General features: G+C 43.6%; 1 protein-coding gene across 5 annotated transcripts in view; it reads left to right on the top strand.

The window, feature by feature from the left end:
- The window catches only part of RGS6 (regulator of G protein signaling 6), a 620,371-nt gene that overhangs the window by 555,227 nt on the left and 45,203 nt on the right, over positions 1 to 19,941 (top strand). For all 5 annotated transcript variants that reach the window (XM_058293121.2, XM_004452000.5, XM_012522723.4 and 2 more), the window contains exon 14: positions 14,217 to 14,342. In XM_058293121.2, the coding sequence (XP_058149104.1) occupies positions 14,217 to 14,342 (126 nt within the window). The remainder of the gene's footprint in view (positions 1 to 14,216; positions 14,343 to 19,941) is intronic.

Raw genomic sequence — 19,941 nt, 5'->3', positions numbered from 1 at the left:
TCCCCATTTTTTTCTATTATAAACAATAATGCAAGGAACATCCTTAAACATAAATCCAATTCTTTCTCTTTTTTTTTTAAGATTTAATTTATTTCTCTCCCCTTCTCCCAGTTGTCTACTCTCTGCATCCATCTGCTGCACATTCCTCCATGTCCGTTTGCATTCTTGTCATGCAGCACTGGGAAACTGTGTCACTTTTTTGGTTACATCATCTTGCTGCATCAGCTCTCTGTGTGTGCAATGCCACTCTGGGTGGGCTGAACTTTTTTCACGCGGGGAGGCTCTCCTTGAGGGGCACACCCCTTGCGTGTGGGGTACCCCTATGCGGGGGACACCCCTGCGTGGCACAGCACTCCTTGTGCACAGCAGCACTGGATGTGGGCCAGCTCACCACACGGGTCAGGAGGCACTGGGTATTGAACACTGGACCCTTCGTATGGTAGGCAGACACTATCAGTTGAGCCACAACCGCTTTCCCAAACTATTTCTTTAGAATAAATTTTCAGGGGTGGAATTGCTGGGAATCAAATACATATTTTAATTTTAATTCATGTGGCCAGATTCCTCTTAGAAAAACTAAAACAATTTTTTTCATGCCCACAAGCTTAAAAATGCCCATTTCCTCACAACTGCACCAATCCAAGCATTAGCAATTTTTATTTCATTTTTGCAAATCTGATAGATTAAAAAAAGTCCCATTTTACTTTCAATTTCTTTGTTAATGTACTTGAGAACCTTTTCATATGATTATTATTCATTTTTCTTTGTCTCTTGCCTGTTTTGTGTTTTCCCCATTTTTCTAGTCGGGTGTTTTGCTGTGGTTAATGAGATATAAAGCAGTCACATTTCTTGGATCATATACTTTTACCTTTATCCTGATATTTTATGTTTTTTGAATCTTATTTTTTCTTCTAGTTTCTTTTCTGTGTCCCTGGCTTTTGCTTTATTAATGAAGTTTTGCATTAACTTTTGTTACTCTAGCTTCTATCCTATTCATATTTACTTTCAAATGTTCTAAGTAAAAATGTCTTTAATTCATGCAAATAATAGTGAAGTATATGAAATAAAAAGTACAAGTTTCCCTTTACCTCTTTCAAATCCCATTCTTCTCCAGATGTATATTAACTTGGTATATTGTAAACCAACATTTTGTAACTTATCTTTCTCTATCAACATTAAAAGAATAAATAATATGTAGATGGGTATCATCTTTCTAATATTAACAGTACTTTTTTTAAAAAAGGTACTGGAGATTGAACCCAGGACCTCGTACATGGGAAACAGGCACTCAACCACTGAGCTGCATCCACTCCCCAACTAATATTAACAGTATTGAAGTACCTCTGATCTGATCTGAGAACTTGTTTCTTTAGCTCAGGGACTATTCTTTTTTTAATTACTGCAACTTGCTCTTCCATTTCAAATTCTCCCTTCAGGAAATCCTTTCGTAGGAATTCTGGGCCTCACGTACAGAGATGCTGTAACTCCTATCTTTTCTTTATTATAATAATATGCAGCCATATATATTTATAATATATTATTAATGTATGTAATATTTATTTAAATATGATAGTAATGTCCATATTATAATTTCTATTAATGTTTTTGTTCTATAGTCAAAGGATTAATAAATCTTCAGAGTCACCACTTTGGTTTTCAGTGGTTTCCATTCTGAGATTTTTTCTCCTAATGTACTTTTTTCCTCTTGATTATTGGGAAGAATGGTTGGCAATCACGCTTTTCATTTCCAAGAATTCTTAATATTTCTTTGACTGTTCTTTTCTTCAGCTGTCTGCTCTGTTCTATTGATGTTTATCCTCTTGAATCCCCCTGACGGTGTACTACAGATTTTTTTTTCCATATTTCCTCTCTACTTCTGCCTCTTAGCCTGTTTCATTAGGGATCATTGATCAGGGAATCATTGGTTCTGGACATTGTTTTACTGTCTGATCAACTCTTTAGAGCTGATCACTCTTTCCATATACCCAGCAATTTGGGGGGCTGCCATTTTTTAAAATGAAGGTCTTGGCTTTCAACCCTGGCCATACATTAGAAGCACTAGGGCGCTTATAAAAAGTACCAGTGATTAGTCCTCACCCAAGGCCAATTAAATCAGAATTTCTGGGAGTAGGGCATTGCTATCTTTTTTTAAATCTCCCCAGGCAATTCTAATGGGCAGTCCTGATTAGATAGATTATTATCCCTAACTGGCAAGAGATCCTTCAGCAGTTGTGTGGGTCGGTGCTTCGCAAAGCACTGTGTCCATCAGTCACCTGAGACATTCATTAACACTACCATGCAATGGATTGGCTTAAACAACAGGATTTTGTCGACTCAAGGTTTTGAGGCTAGGAGAAGTCCAAAACTGAGGTGTCAGCAAGACAGTGCTCATTCCCCAAAGGCTGTGGCATTCTGGGGCTGACTGCTGAATATGCTGGATCCTTGGCTTTCCTATCTCATGGCAGTATACATGGTGGCCTCTTCTGCCTCCTCTCTCCATCTGATTTTTACTCTGCCTGTGAAGGACTCCAATAAACCAGATTAAAGCCCAACCTGATTCAGTGAGACCAATCTTACGTACAAGGACTAAGACCAAGACTATGTCCAAACTGGGGTACACAATTCAACCCATCACACATATACACAATTCAAGTTTCCTACTTTAACCACTCAAGTGTACAATCCATTGATATTAATTATATTCACGACATTGTGCTCCCATCATGAATATCCATTACCCCAACTCTTTCATATGGTGCCTCTATGGCCACTCAATCTAAAGGGGACACCTCCATCTACCCATTCCTCTATATCAAACCGTCCCCCTGGTTCTCTTTCCTAACAGGACTGTAATTATTACAGCATCTAGACACAGCGGGCACTCAAAACTATAGGTCAGATGGGTGGATAGAGAAATGGTTATTTCCCTGACTATTTCCTCAGTATTTGAAGAAGGAGGAGAGATAAATGAATGAACCAAATTCACCAGGATGAAACTAGAAAGTCTTCCTTCATTCTTGAAAGTTGGCAAAGAAGCAGAAGGTAGTTTGGGGAAATGGCAGTGACCTGGCCTGTTGTTTTATTCCAACCTATTTTGCACTCTACCCCGGAGGGGTCTTTCCCACCCCTCCAGCTCATGCCCAGGTTCCGCTCTTGTTGTTTAGACACAAATGGGAATGAAGGGAGATGATGAGACCCTGCTTATCATCCTCCAGTAGAACATTCCTCCCCACTCAGATGCTGGCCATGATGTGAGGAAACTGTCCCGGGAAAAGCAGAATCTGGGATCAGTGCCAACATTGCAGTTTAGCATAGAGATGGTTCTTGCCCATGAAACAAAGGCTGAAGATGACCAATAAAGTCTTACTTTTCTCAATTTCAGTTTAAACAAATATGTATTGAGAACCTACTCTGTGCTATGTTTCGAGTAAGAAGGTCTCCCAAGACACACATGTAGCAAGGTAAATAAAACATGCCATCTGACCGCCTGGTCCCAGAATTCCTCGTTGTTTGGCAAAGGACAATAATAAGCCTCTTGGGGCAGAAAGCAAGGACCTGAGGGCTGGAGTGTTGGCAGAGGCTCAAACAACAAAGATAGGAGGTAGTACTGTGCCACATGAGAAAGTGAGAATGTGTTAATTGTTCCTGAGAGAGAAGAACTCAGGTACAGTGAAAAGCAAGGGAAGAGAGAGAAGCCAGAGTGATGGTAGAAACCAGGATGCTTTGCGGGGCCAGGAAAATCCCTAGCTCTGAGAGAACCAAGTACCTTTTAAACACAAGAATGTCAAGTATGTGATTTTTAACTTACTTGCTACTGGGCAGTGCAATAGTTACCTCCTTCCCTCAAAATTCAGTAGAGACTTCCTGTTTTAGTTTGCCAGAAATGCTACACAAATGCCACATAGTGGGTTCGCTTAAACAACAGGATTTATTGGCTTATGGTTTTGTGCCTAGAAGTAGTCCAAAATCAATACATCAGTAAGACTTGTTTGCCGAAGCCTGTGGGGTTCTGGTGCTGGCTGCGGGTACCCTTGGGGCTCCTTGGCTTGTACCTCTGTCTCCCATCCCACAGTGATGTCCTCCCCTTTCTGGCTTCTGTGACCTCAGGGTTCTCTTTATAAAGCCCCCCAGTAATCCAAACTAAGAGCCACTCTCACAGTGAGGTCACAACTTCTTTAAAAGTAACGTCTTCAAGAAGTCCTATTTACAATAGGTTCACACCCTCTGGAATGTGGATTATGATGAAGAACAGGGCTGTTTTTTTCTTTCTGGAGTCCATAACTCAATCTCCCATAGTCCCAAATGCTTCATATGAAGGAGGGTCTTAGTGAAAATAGGCCAAGGCTTGTGGAAGGAGAGAGGCAGCATGTAAGGAAGCAGGAGCCACGAGATCCTAATCCCGTGGGAATTCATTTCAATCTGAGATGGGCTCTGGACTCACACTGGGCAATGGCAAAGGAGTCCAGCCAGACCCACTGCAATATCCAGGTCAGGGGTCATCACAGCCAAAGTCAGGATTGTGTCAAGAGGAGGAAGATGCTGCTTCTGCCCATGTGGAGCCTGTGACAACCCAGTGGAGGACGTCCATGGCTGTTTATCAGAACGATTGGCAAGATGAGGCAGGGTGTAGCACAAATAATAGGAATCTGTGGAGTGGGGGTGTAGCTCAGTGGTTGAGTGCCTGCTTCCCGTGTACAAGGTTCCTGAGTTCAATCCCTGTCATCTCCTTAAAAAAATAATAATAATAGGAATCTGTGCTTTAATCCTTTCATCTTCATAGACCAGCTATTGGGTCTTGAAACCCAAGAATGAAAAAGTGTGTATTCAGAAACAAACAAAAAGCCCCCCTCTAAAAAAATGGGCATCTAGACTTCAAATCTATCTGAGGGAAATTCTAACTGAGTAATTGTCTAATTTAAAGAAAATGGTGATAGCCAGGGCTCATCATTAAGGAAAAAGCAGCCCAAAGTTGCCAGATCACGGTTGGAGAGGATCTGAAGTCTAAACAAGGGGAGTGTCTCAGGGGAGTGTCCCAGGGAAGCCCATGGAAAGTGTTCTGTTAGTGCCTGTGTTGTTTCCTGGGGCTGCTAAAACAGAACACTGCCCTCTGGGTGGCTTAAAGTCAACAAATGTTTCAGATGTCTGAAATCAAGGAGTCAGCAAAGTTGGCTCCTTCTGGAGGCCCTGAGGAAGAATCTGTTCCAAGCCTCTCTTAGCTTCACCAGAGAGCACTGGCAATCCTTAGCATTCCTTAGCTCATAGACCCAGCCCTCCAATCTCTGCCTCCTTCAACACATGGCATTCTCCCTCTGTCTGTGTCTCCATGTGTCCTCTCCTCTTCTTATAAGGACACCAGTCACAGGGAGTTAGGGCCACCCTAATCCAGTAGGACCTCATCTTAACTGATTACATCAGCAAAGACTCTACTTCCAAAGGGAGTCACATTCTGAGGTTCCAGATGAACATGAATTTTTGGGGGGACGCTCTTCAAACCAACACAATACCATTAACCAGATTGTGGTTCTGGCATTGCTGGCAGAATTGTGGTTCGTGCATGAAGAGTTAACTGGTTGATTGCTCTCTCCATGTGACTTAGGTTTAGCTCTCCCTCTCTGTTGAGCATCGGGTACATCAGCAAAGAGCTACAAGGAGCCTGGCCCATCCTACCACATCATTGGCATTCACTTCCCAGTCTGACCTGCTATTAGACAGAGACTGTTGCTACGCCACCCATGCCCAGTGAGATTGGCAGAGCTATTAATCCATAATGTGGTTGAGCCCCTTTCCTGTGGAATCCCTTCTCTCAATATGGCCTTAGCAGTGCCTTTCCTCCCTGTGTGCATATGCCGCTCTTTCCTTCAAGAGGTGCCATCTCCCTCCCTTTTAACCTGGGTTGGCCTTGGTATATTGCTTGACCAATAGAGTGTGGCAGAAGTGAAAGTATGAGACTTCTAAGGATAGGTCATAAAGAAGCCCCGTGGTTTTCACCTCAGTCTTTTGAAACATTCACTCTTGAGGCACTCCTTTTTAGAAACCAGTGGCCATGCTATGAGAAGCCCAAGTCATGTGGTCTGGCCAACAGCCCCAGCTGAGCTCCTGGTCAGCAGCCAGCATCAACTGCAGCCATATGATGCGCCATCTTGGATGTCCAGACCAGTCGAGCTTTTGATTGACTAAATCTCCAGCTGTCATTCGACTACAGCTACATAAGAGATACCCTCAAATAAGCCTGCCCAGATGAACCCAGTTAACTCATAGAATAATGAGCAATGATAATAAATTGCTACTGAAAGCCACTAGGTTTGGGGGTGGCTTGTTACACACAGCAATAAATATTTGGAACATTCCCCATTGGAGCATCTGAGACTGTCAGGTGGTTCTTGGGGTATTAAATATGATTGTGATTATTCCTTCAATTGCCTTGAGCCTAACATGGAGTCATTGGATATTTTCTCTTTAAGGGACAGTCCCTGGTTTGATAATTTTTCTAATAACTCAAAAGTCTTTTTTTTTTTTTTGAGGTACTGGGACCTCATATGTGGGAGGCTGGCACTCAACCACTGAGCCACATTGGCGCCCTCTTCTGTTTTTTTTTGCCTTGTTTTGTTTTGTTTTTAGTGTTTGACATTGTGGTCTCTTGAGTCTGATAGGCTGGGGGTTTGTTTTTTTGTTTTTGTTTTTTATTGAGGTACATTCCTTGCAATTGATGAACACGTTTTGGAGCATATGCCACCAAGCATGACTTATAGTTTACATTGTAGTTTACACTCTCTCCCACACAATTTTTAGATTATGGCAAGATATATAATGGCCAGTATCTGTCATTGCACTGTCATTCAGGACAATTCCCAAGTCCCAATAATGCCCCTGTATTACACCTGTTTTTTCCTCTCCCTGCTCTCAGAACCTCGAGTGGCCACTGCCTTCACGTCAATTATATAATTTCTACCATTGCTAGAATCACAATAAGTCTATAGTACAATACCAGTAAGTCTACTTTAGTCCATAGTTCATTCCTCAGTCCTGAGGATTCTGAGATGGTGATGTCCACTCCACCTCTAAGTGAGAGGAGGCTGTGTTCCCATTGGGCCTACGGATGGGGCTCCCTTGATTGCATTTGTAGTCTCTCTTGGTTCCTTGGTATAGTAGTTGTCCATCATCATCCCTCTTCTGTTTGCTCCTCATTTGTTTGTTTGTTTTTGTTCATTGTCTGCCCATTGATTTTCTTTAGGAGGCTCCAGAAACCAAACCCAGGACCTCCCATGTGGGAAGCGGGCACTCAACTGCTTGAGCCACATCTGCTTCCTGCTCATTTTTTTTTAAGTTTTTAAAATTTATTGAGGCATATCACTCATATATGAACATACATAAACAATAAGTGTATAGTAATAGTTGTGAACTTACAAAACAAACATATATAACAATATACAGGGCTCTCATACCTCACCATACCGACCAATACCTTGCATTGTTGTTAAATATTTTTAACTGATGATTAAAGATAATCCACAAAATATTACTACTAACCAAAGTATTTTCCCTCAACCTACCCTATTAATATATCATTTATATATGAACATACATAAATAATAAGTGTATAGTAAAAGTTGTGAACTTACAAAGCGAATATGCATAACATCTACAGGGGTCCCATATATCAACCCTCCACCAACACCTTGCATTGTTGTGCGACATTTGTTACAAATTATGAAAGAATATCATCAAAATCTTACTACTAATTATAGTCCTTAATTTACATTTGATGTAATTTCCCCCAACCCACTCTATTATTATTTTTTAAATATATTTTTAAGACAGAAGTTGTAAACTTAAAACAATCATGCACATGTGAAGAATTCCAAAACAACACCCTCTATCAGCACACCACACCATGGTGGAACATTTGTTACAGATTATGAGAAAATAGTATCTGATTATTACTAGATCCATAGTGTATATTTGGCACACATTTTCCATATTCCCCCCATTATCAACACAGTACATCTTTGGCATTGATGCAAGAATATTACTTTATTACTGCTAACAACAGTCCATAGGTCATTTTAATTGTATTTTTCCCATGCTTCTCCATATTCCCACCACCCTCCAATAGTGATGTACATTTGTTCTAGCTAACAAAAGACACTCTTGCATCTGATGGTAATCAACCACAATTCTTATCCACCTCTGGGTTTACTGTGCTATTCTGTCCCTAGATTACTCTCTAGCACTCTGTCAATTGGCATTTACATCCCTAGACTACGATTTTTAGTCACATCCCCATTTATAAACCAGCTGTTACTCACTATAATGCATTACCATCAACTCTATACATTATCACACTTTTACACTAAAGCTAACTAAAACTTCTACATTCATTACACATGAGTAGTCCATCTCAGTCCTCCTCTTATCTCCTTTAAGAATCCACCAGGTCTTAAAGATATTTTCCTAAATTTTCTTCTAGAAGCTTTATGGTTCTTTTTTTTATATTTAAGTTTTTAATTCCTTTTTAGTTAATTTTTGGATAAGATATGAGATAGGGGTCCTCTTTCCTTCTTTTGGCTATGGATATCCAGTTCTCTCAGCGCCATTTTTGGAATGGACTATTCTGCCTGAGCTGGGTAGGTTTGACGGGCTAGTCAAAAATCACTTGACCATACATGTGAGGGTCTGTTTCTGAACCATCAATTTAGTTCCACTGGTCTGTGTGTCTGTGTTTACATCAGTACTATGCAATTTTTATCACTGTAGCTATGTAATATGATTTAAAGTTCAGAAATGAGAGTCCTCCAACTTTACTTTTCCTTTTTAAGATGTTTCTTGCTATTCAGGACCCCTTACCCTTCCAAATAAATTTGATAATCATGTTTTCCATTTGTTTAAAAAATGCTGGTAGAATTTTTATTGGGATTGCATTGAATCTTTATATCAATTTGAGTACAATTGATGTCTTAATGCTATTTATCTTCCAATGCATGAACATGGAATGTTTTCCAATTACTTAGGGCTTTTAAAATTTCTTTTAATATAGAATTACAGTTTTCTAATACAAGTGCTTTACATTGTTGATTAACTTTATTCCTGAATATTTGGGTTTTATGTTCCATATTTTATTGTCACCACTCTTTTGACACTTTCGTTACTTTTACTAATATAATCTATATTTCTAGACTCTTTTTCAGGCCTCTCTCTCCTGTTTTTTCTTTTTAGGCTGTATCACACCCTTTAGTATTTCCTGCAAATCTGGTCCCTTGGTTACAAACTCCCTCAGTTTCTCTTTATCTGTGAATATTCTAAATTCACCTTCATTTTTGAAAGACAATCTTGCTGGATATAAGATGATTCTTCACTGGAAGTTTTTCTCTTGCAGTATCTTAAATATATTATACCACTGTCTTCTTGCCTCCATGGTTTCTGGTGAGAAATCAGCACTTAATCTTATTGGTCATCCCTTCTATGTTATGCATTGCTTTTCTCTTGCTGCTCTCAGAATTCTCTCTTTGTCCTTGGCATTTGACCTTCTGATTAGTATGTGTCTCAGAGTTGGTCTATTCAAATTTTTTTGGATGGGAGTATATTGTGCTTCTTGGACATAGATATCTATGTCCTTCAATAGGGTTGGGAAATTTTCTACCATTATTTCTTCAAATATTCCTTCTGCCCCATTTTCCTTCTCTTCTCCTTCTGGGACACTCATGACACATATGTTTGCATGTCTCTTGCTGTCATTTAGTTCCCTGAGACCTTGTTCAATTTTTTCCATTCTTTTTTTCACCTGTTCTTTTGTATGTTCACTTTCAGAGGCCATTTCTTCAAGCTCACCAATTCTTTCTTCTGCCTCCTCAAGTCTGCTTTTATATGATTCCAATATGTTTTTAATTTCATTTTTGTGCCTTTCATTCCCATAAGATCTGCTATTTTTCTATGTATGCTTTCAAATTCTTCTTTGTGTTCATCCAATATCCTTCTTAATATTCTTAATCTTTTAGCCATCTCATTGAATTTATTAAGGAGATTTGTTTGAACATCTATGATTAGTTGTCTCAACTCCTTTATGTCATCTGGAGGCTTATCTTGTTCCTTAAACTGGGCCATATTTTCCTGTTTCCTGGTGTGGATTGTAAATTTTTGTTGGTGTCTTAGCATCTGGCTTACTAGAATATTTATTCTAGGTGCAATTTTTCCCTTTCTCTTTAGTTTAGGGCTTTCTGCCCTTTCTCCCTTCTGGTAGTGTGGTAGTAGCCAAAGATGTAATTGGTGCTATAAGCTGTGGAGGCTTCAGCTGCCCTCATTGTCCCAGGGACCAGTGAAGCTTCTCCCAGCTTTCTCCTTTGCCAGGGGTAGGGACAGAGCCAAAGCTGTGTGGAATAATCCAAGTTGTGCAGGCCTAGGTTGAAGTTGCCCAGAAAGACTGATTAAGCTTCACACCCTTTTCTCAGTGTGACCACAGTTGCCCAGGTAGGCTGCTGTAGGACCTGCCAGTTTCCTCCCTGCCAAAGGTGGGACTGAAGCCTAGGCTAGGGCTGCAGGCTAATCTGGGTGAAAGAAACTGGTCCCTACCAGCACTGTGATTTTCAACCCGCCCTGCTTCCCCTCTTGTCAGGTGCAGAGTTAAGATGGTGGCTACTGGCCTCTTTCTGATCCAGACAGGTTCAAACTTGAGCTATTCTTAGGATTATACATTAGCCTGCCAAATATACTAATCAGTACATTGGTGCCCAACCATCTCTTCCTCCCCCATTTTTGGGAAGTGGAGCTTCCAATTCCAGCTGCAGAAAAACTCCTGAGGCAACTTGTACCTCCAGTGGAGGATGAACACCTGCCTCTGGGGCATGGAGGGCTCTACTTACAAATCTTCTCTGCAGATGGGCAGTCTTCTCCTTTCATTCTTTCAATGAAGTTGCAGGATACTCTTCTGGTCTTCTGGAGACCTCAAACAGATGCTTTAGATAGCTCTGGGTGATTACTAACAGTCCTGAAGCAGGAGCTGACTGTAGGAGTTCCTTATTCTGCTGCCATCTTGCTGGGTTGTCCCTGCTCATTTGTTTTTGCTCATTGTCTGCTCATTGTTTGTTTTCTTTACAAGGTAATGGGAATTGAACCCGGGATCTCCAGTGTGGGAAGTGGGCATTCAAGTGCTTGAGCCACATCTGCTCCCCTCAAAAGTCTTTTGAAGACAGATTACATCTTTCCACAAGTCTTAGTATAGACATCAAACGAATGAAATGTAGTGGAAGGCAGGTCAGGTATTTTTGTAATGGAAAAAGAAAACAAGCTTTGGACACAGTTAGAACTGGGTTGCAACTTCAGATTATCACTTACAAGCTGTGTGGCCTTGGACAATTCTCTTGACCTCTATAAATTTAAATAAAAATATCTACCTCCATGGCCTCTATTGATTTTCAAATGAGCCAGTGTAAGGAATATTTCTTGCACACTGTGCCTGGCACACAGCAGACCCTGTAAACATGAGCACCTTTTTACATGGCTACTTCCTCTGAGTCTGGCTTTTCTGCTCTTAGCCTGGGAGATTTTCCTCATGCTTTTTGGCTGAGAGATCAGTTGGAATGAAAGACGTGATCTTTGGAGAGCCATCCATCCTTGCTCTCTGTTCATTTGGGCTGCCCAGGGGGAGGCAAGAATTTGGTGAGCATCAATGGGCAAAGAGGACAAATAAGAGAAAAAGGCACCTGACTAGCAATTAGAAAATTCTGTTAGGATAAGGAGTAGGTTTGTAAGGCCACATTACCCACATCACTATACACACTTTCTGATTTATTTCTTTTTTTCTTTTTTGTATTGAACACGTGCAGTGTGAAAAGTGCTGTGGTGAATACAAAGACCTACAAGACATGGTCCCTAAACCCTCAAAGAGTTCACAGGATAGCTGGTGAGACCATGGCATAAACCCTAAAAAGCTAAATGATGATACAAAACTGTAAAACAAAATATGTCTCAAGGGAGCATTTCACACACTGGATGGAAATAAAGGGGCTGTGAGTTCTGTGGATTGTTTGATTGAGTTCAGTGAAGGGAGGATTATTGTACCAGTCACCTGGGGATGGATGTCCAGAGGTATTTTGATTCTCTGAATTATTTTATAGCCACAAGAGACTATTCAGTGATAGCAACATGTTCAGATCTGTTCTAAATGGGATGATGTGTGTAATTGCTCAAGGAAAGACATGTAGAGGAAAGTTGTATCTGAGAAGTTTTTATTAGAATACAACCCCAAAGGCCAAAGAGTACTAGGAAAAAAGAACCTATCTGGAGTAACCAGGTAGAGACAGCAGCTTGTGGGTGCTGGATGCCTATTGCCAAGCCTATTTTGTTTCTGCCGAAAGGTGACCTTACTACTTGCTAGACATCCTTGACCTCTGTCCCAGGCCTTCAATTCTGCATCTACAGCATGATCCCAAGCTTTCTGGCCCACCCTTGCAAATGGCCCTTCTCCCACCCCTTCTACCACCAAGGAACCGGTGGGGTGAATATGAACTCTACTTGGGTGCCAGAAAATGGTGATGCTGGTGGCTAGTGTGCATCTTTGAGGCAGTCACTGTAAGTCCGAATGACTTTCCACACCAGGCTCTCTGAGCACCACCTTCAATGGGGCTTAGCTGCCCCAGCACCACCTTGAAGAGTTCTGAAACCTTGACTAGCTACGAGCAGATGGTTGCATCCACCCCAAGTCACAGCATGACGCTGGCAGAAAGAAACAGGGTCCTCCACTCTCTGGGGCTTGAATTTACTGCCAGCCTCAATTTACTGCTGAGGGGATTTCTCCCTAAACGGGGGTTTTTGTCCCCTGGAAAGTTATTGGATAAGATTAGTTCTGTGGCTTAAGTTCAAGAGAATCCAGGACCTGTCTTCTTATCTTGAAAAAGACCCAGCCTGGCACTTTGGAAGAGATGGCTCATTGGCCCAATGGGCTTTGTCTACCCCTGTAAACTTCACTATTGGGCTATGCCTGGAGATGCAAAATTGTGCAGCAAGAGCTTCCCCAAGCCCCAAACACATAATCCCCATCACTGTCCTTTGATTAAGAGGATCCTACTGTTGCTGGTTATGTCTATCTATGCAGGAATCGAAGGGTCGGTTCTGAATGGTTTAAGTCTCAAGTTATGCCTTCTGCTACAGTAGCACTAGCTGCACGAAGCTATTTAAATTTAAATTAGTTTAAAATAAATTTTAAATTCAGTTTGTCAATCACACTAGGCACATTCATGTATTCAGTAGCCACGTATGACCAGTGGTGATGGTACTGGATAGTACAGAGATAGAATATTTCCATCCTCATAGCAGAAAGTTCTGTTGGGCAGCACTGATCTGGAGCTATTTGCTTTCCTAAGCTTTTCAACACACAAACGCTCTTCCCCTTTTTACTAAGATAAATATTGAGACTATGCTAACTCCATAAGAGGAAATGTGACTTTATTCACTTAAAGTCTGTTAGAGGTAATAAAAAGTTTGCATTTGTTTAAGAAAAAAAAAAGATTGCTACACCAATGCTTTTCAGACTTTAATGCGCACATGTCACTTAGGGATCTTGTTCAAAAGTTGATTCTGATTCAGCAGGTCTGAAGTGGGGCCTGAGATTCTGCTGAGGGTCTGCAGACCACACCTGGAGTGGGAAGGAGTTCCAGTATTTGACACATGAACTAGAACCCTATTGCAGCTCGAAGGGCCAGGGGAATACATACAGCAAGCGAATTTACGTGGAAAGGCAGGAGCTGAAGGAAATTACCTTCCAATCATCAGGGCTCTGTTTCTCCCCTCTGTATTGAGAAAGGGGCGGAAGTGGAGGGCAATGTCTTTGATGAAAGACTGGATCCATGAATCATTCTGGCTTACAGTAAAAGTGAAAAAACTTTGGAGTCAAGAGTTGGGCCCATAACTTACAGAATAGTCCAGAGCAAGCAAGTACACGGCATTGCTGCATTTCCTGTGGACAGCAGCCAGTTGACAGGCATCGTGTGTCCCTCACGCTGCCCCTTTCAGAAGCTCCTTGAAAGAGACTTTTTGCCATTGGCTCTTGGTACACAAAAGCCTGCCTGTGGGGTTTCTGCAGGTTTTTATATCATCTGTCACGTATCTACAAGACATTTCCCTTCAGTGCGTGACAGCAAAATCTATTTGAGTTGTGGAAGAGAATATGACACAGGCATTTGTCTGATATTGATCATTTTCTTAAACCTTTTTTCCCCTCCTCAAAGCAAAGAGCCCAGCCAACAGCGGGTAAAGAGATGGGGCTTCTCCTTTGACGAGATATTGAAGGACCAGGTGGGGCGGGACCAGTTTTTACGATTCCTAGAGTCCGAATTCAGTTCAGAAAACCTCAGGTAAGTCTCTCAAAGGTTTGTACCCTGTGACTGTTGTATGAGAATAGAGAAGCAGAATGTCTCTCTTTCTGCTTCCCTTTCTCAATAAAGAGTTATTATGGTTCATGTTCAAATTCTAGTTAGTCCGGCTAAGGTTGAAATGGGGAAGAAGTAACTAAAACAGGCAATGTTGAGATCACCCCATTACAACCTGCCAATAAACGCAGTTTTTAGTTCTTGAAGTCCACATGATATTTGTTCAACTTATTGTCTTCAACAATAAGTGGATGGCCAAACTGATTTGAAGACATCACTCATTTACTAAAACAATAAGCCCATGGAGCTTCAGAGTAGACGGACAGATTCAAGACTCTCTCCTCCAAAGCTTTCCAGTCTGGGGTCCTAAATACCTGACTGACTTAACAGAAGAAAGAGGGGTCCCTGGTCTCATTTCAGAATTTCAAGAAAACCACAGCAACTGTATAGTGGTTACTGTGCTCATCTGGTACCAGTGAGAACATCTGTTTATTTCTATTGGTCTGTGACTAATAAAGATGAGGGAAAATGTATTACTGTATTAATAATTACTGTTTAGAAGAAGAAAAATAAATCTTTCAAAGCATAGGATCTAGTATGAGGAAAGGGAAAAGGGAAGAGGTACATTAGAAAGAAAGAGATAGTTGGTCATGAAATGCATGGTAACTTGTGGTCCATTCGGGCTTTCACTGCAGTAGTTGAAGAATCAGAGTCACATAAAAATGTGACTCATCTAAGGCCCCTTTGTGTTCTTAGCAAACTGATGACTCCTTAATGGGTAAGATGGAAAACTCATCCTTTTTTTTCTTGGCACCAGGTTTGCCAGGCTAATTCCCATCTCTCAATGGCATTTTCTCAAAAAGGATAGTTTCATTAATTTTTTAAAATGCTTTTTAACTTTAAAAAGTTAGAGCATATACTATGGGCCTAAAGTATAGTACCCTCCAGTGTTAATGTGCAGAAATCCATGTTATTTATTTGGAGTTAGAGACCATCTTAGTCCCATTCATCAATCAAGTGATATTTATTACACACCTGTGCTGCATCCAGCCCCACTAGGATCTGCTGAGGGAGGCAAGAAAACCAAGATGCACGATCTTTGCCTGCAAAGACCTTATAGGTCCTTGAGGGAAAAAAAATTCACAAGAAACAATTAAATTAGGGGTTCTTAGCACGGGGTTGGTGAACTTGAATTGAAATTCAAAAAAAACATCATTCTTGTGGGGATGTGTTGGTGCAGGTGTGATATATTTATTAAATAATACGTAGTGTAGTGTGGACTTAGTAAGGGGTCTGTGGTTGTCACCTGACTGGCAAAGGGGTCCATAGAACAAAAAAGATGAAGAACCCCTGAATTATATCATTAAATGAATGCGAGTGGGTCCAAACTCTAAGAACTGTTTCAGAAGTGTGTCAAAAAGTGAGGGATCAGTGGGAGCCAAAGCAGGCAAATCTTGAAGAAGACACAGGATATCAACATACGAAGAAGAGCAAGGGAGAATATTCTGAGCTGGAAAACTGAATGAGCAAAGGGTGGCAGTAGGACTCTCCCACGCATGAAATCTTGGGAGGATATGTAGAAACCAACTAACTGTGTGCTCATCTGGTCTACAAGACCAGATGAGGCTGAGCATCTGATCTCAGTTTAGGGCAGGAGAGTGCTTTCCTTGAGCTGTAGCATTGTTCTAAACACACCTCAGAGCTTCACTTCCATTCTTAATCAAGTGATTCTAACAGAAGGTTGATTTCTGAGGCTCTTTCCTAGGGCCATGCTCAGCCAGCCTCCCTGGGATCTCTGGAAGGAGGTGCTGCTTAGGAAGCGCAGCCCCCTGTGGCCAGCAGAACGCACTCAGGTGGCCTTGGGGTCCCCTGTTCAGCCCCAGCTCCTACTCCCTGTATGGTCCCTATGAGCCTCTACCTGGGAGTCCTTCTCCTCTTCCTTTGTCATCCCTGTGCTCTTTGGGTCCTTAGATGGCATGGCGTAGATGCCCTTTGTACCTGTATATTCAGCCAGCAAATGGCCTGACAGCCCCCCGGCCCCTGCACCATTATGGAGAGTGTGAAGAAGGAACACAGGGTCCCAGCCACTGTGAGAGGTGGAGCACCTGTGGGCTGGGGGCTGCCTTGCCCAGCTGGGGCCTTCATTCTGGAAAGCCCTGGTATAAGCAGAGCCACATATAAGCTCAGACTAGTTTTATGAAATACACGTTGCACCTAAGCACCGAGTGGTGTGTCCCTGCAGGTGCGCAGCCCTCATCCTCCTTTACCTCCTGTGACTCCAACAGTTCCTTTGTCCCGTGCCAAGAGGGCTGCACTTAATCTTGGGTTAAAGGGTGTGTGTGAGCATATGTGAGTGTGCCAGGGACCAAGCTATGCCTCCAGCATGCTTGAATAAATCCAGATCTAAGGAGGGCCCCCCACCATCCATATCAGGAAAGAGGATAAAGAAAATAGAACAGCCGGAGATAAAAAGTATAGCCCGAGAGCCTCTAAAATCCTCTCTGGGGGCCCAAATTCCATTTTTATGATATTCAGCATAATTGGATATATAAGGGAATGGCTCAGAATTAAATCATGCAACTTTAGGACTCTTCAGCCACCAATAACAAGGGGGTTTCTTCCCCTTCCTTTCTGATTCATTCCTTTGGCCACAGATATTGGCTTATCACCTACCAAGGCCTGGGTTCTGAGGGTTCATAGCTGACTAAGTTTTACCCTTTGTCCAGGGCACCCAGGGGCCACTGTGCAGATGCCGTATGTGCCCCTCTACCATGGTCCATGTGGATGGCTGCTCTGGAATTTTGCAATTTGGCACAGCTCAGGGGTCCTGCACATCTGTCGTGGTGATCACACCGGGCTGTCCCTTCTCCCTAGCATCAGCCATTGGCCAAGAACCAGGCAATTGGCATTGGAGTATTGGAGCAGGAGGGAAGGAAGGAAGGGCAGAGAGAAAGAGAGAGAGAGAGAGGAACCACAGCTCAACTTGGCTAGTTGCAAAGTGCCTCTGCACATCTGCTTCGCTCCTACTTCTCTAGTAAAAGGAGTGCATAGGTCATAACATTTTTACTATTGCACAGCCTACAGGTGCAAGGTAAGTAGTCAAGTGGTTGTGTTTCTATCAAATCTTCAAAATGCCAAAAAGAAGAACCACAGAGACACTGGTACTGCTCTTAAAACAGCAAAACATCACCTTACATCCTTTAAAGGAAGATTCCAGTGATGGCATAATGTAATTTGAAGTCCCCTTGGATTGTTTTTCTTCTGGGTGAGTCTGTGAGATGGGGGGGAAGGGAGAAGCTGCCACCTCCAGGGACCGGAAGGGACAAGGCCAGCCCCTTGTGCCACCAATAGCACTTTAGTAGGTTGTGAGCGCTCTGTGGCAGGGGCTGCCTTCCTTTCTCCTTTTCTAACTCATTGGCAGCCAAGTCCGGGCTCTACTTGACTGGGTGGGGCCGGAGCAGCAACTGTTTGCTTGGCGCCTTTGAGTTCACGGGGTCCAGTGATTCGTTTCACCGTGTCGTTCCCCTTCTCTGTGCATTTTCCCAGGGCGCCCCCGCCACTTCACCTCCCCTGCACGCATCTTTGTCCTCCCTGGCTTGACGCTTTCTGCTGCTTGGCAGGGCACGAGTTAAAAATCAAAACCTGCAGCAAAGAGCGTCCTGTACATTTTTTATGAGCTGTAACATCTCCTGAGAGAACGGAGTTGTGCTTCGAACCTGCAGATTGATTATCCCAGTGCCACACGGTGTCAGCTGAAAGGAGAAGCAATTAAAAGAGAGCGCAGGGGAGCTGCCAGCTTCTTCTCCAGAGCTCCCATCTCCAACAGTTGCCCTGAGACGAGACGCAGGGAGACCACAGAACATACACGCGGCCCAGCGGGATTCCCACCTGACCAAACGCAGGAGTAGGTCACTCACCACCCCGGGAACATCGCAGCGCTCGGCCCCTGCCCAGTGGGCGTAACTCAGCTTCGGTGGCCGTGGCGGTGGTTACTAATGTGGGTACCAGAGGATCTGAGACCGGCCGGCGGCTATATTTTTTCATCTGTTGTTCCTGAGGGCTTTCTTGGCCAGCAGAGGGCACAGAAACCCTTCTTTTTGCCACTGAATTCGCTGTTTTCCGGGAATGAGCCCAAGGCAGTGTTTTCTAGCCCGTGAACCTTCTAGCTTATGAAAAGATACGTAAGGCAGCAACGCAGGGGCTGTCCGGACCCCCTGGCAGGTTGGAGAACGGCCGGCCACCCCAAGGTTTCTCCTGCGCCGCCAGCCTTCAGTTGAAAACCCTTGCCCAGGCAGTGTCCAGGTCCTGAGGGAAAGAAGAGACCACCTGAGGCAGCCCCCGGACCGCCCACAAGTCCCCTCCACTCCCGCTTCACCCCGGGGGCCTCTGAGCCCGGGCTGACTCTCCCCCAAGGCCATGGCGCCCTCCCGCCCTTCTCAGCCCTGCACACAGATCCGCTCCCAGCACATGGCCGCTGCCCGTGGCTCTGGCGATCGGCAGTGACTGGGGAGAAGCAGGACAGGTGGTCTCCACGATACCGCCGTGTCCTTGTGGCCTGCCAGTCACGGCGAGCCGCAGAGGCTTAGTGCAGGCTGGGTGGATTTGACGCCGCGATTGGCATTTCATTCCCCACTGGCATGCTCGGGAAGGAGTGGAGTCTGCAGGCGTTTGATAAGAGCAGAAAGCACCGGCCTCAATGGGCCTCTGGCCCCACAGTAGATGTGCAGGGAGGAGCTGCCGCGGCTCCTTCGGCTGCAAGCGGCGGGGGGACGGGACGCGGCAGACAGCTGGGACTTGGAGTGCCCAGCTCAGGGCCGCAGGGCTCGCAGATGGCAAACACAAACCAAACCCTGCGCTGAATTTCAAATTGAGACGGAGGGTATTCGAGCCGGTAAATGCAAACAGTATGGGATGTCAAGATGCAGCAGTGACAGCAGTTTGCTCTCACCTAGGAGGCATAAGGCAGGTCATCTCCGAAGCAGACAGAAGGCTGGAGGACAGTCCCCATGGATGCAGGGAGAGAACACGTCTGTCTAGGGAATCACATCCTACCTCTCCCTCCTCCTCTTCCAGCAAGTCTGTTGTTTTTTCTTGTGAATTTTTTAATTGGTTTTATCTGGCACAGTGTAACTTAATTTTTTATGTAAATGGTTCTTAAACTTGATTCAGAAACTTCCATTTACATGACCTCCAGACCTCCTCTATCCCCAGCTAGAAGGTATGCATGAATGTGGCTCCCACATAATCCTGGAGAAGGGACCCTGGGGCCTCAGTGACCACATCAGAAGATACCCGAGCCCTCAGGGTCCTGGCCTGCCCAGAGGGGGTCCACAGCTCCTCCTCAGAGCAGACTGGAGCAGGGGCAGGAAATCACAGAGGGTGATGTCCCTCCCGACAGTGGCAGAAGGGGCCAGGGAGGTTGGGAAGGATCCTGGCCCCAGAAGCGACTTTGAGAAATGAACACCACCAGCTTCCTTTTTCAAGCTTTTCAAGCCTAAATTTCACCTGCCTTATAACTACTCTCATCATACGGGGACCACTGTCTCCCCTAGGAGTTCCGGCCCCCTCCTTTATTTCATGGCAG

Source organism: Dasypus novemcinctus, chromosome 3 (assembly GCF_030445035.2).
Source record: "Dasypus novemcinctus isolate mDasNov1 chromosome 3, mDasNov1.1.hap2, whole genome shotgun sequence".
In the NCBI taxonomy this organism is placed as follows: Eukaryota; Metazoa; Chordata; class Mammalia; order Cingulata; family Dasypodidae; genus Dasypus; species Dasypus novemcinctus.
Note: the sequence above shows the minus strand (reverse complement) of the source record. Positions and strands in the feature narration are given on the sequence as shown.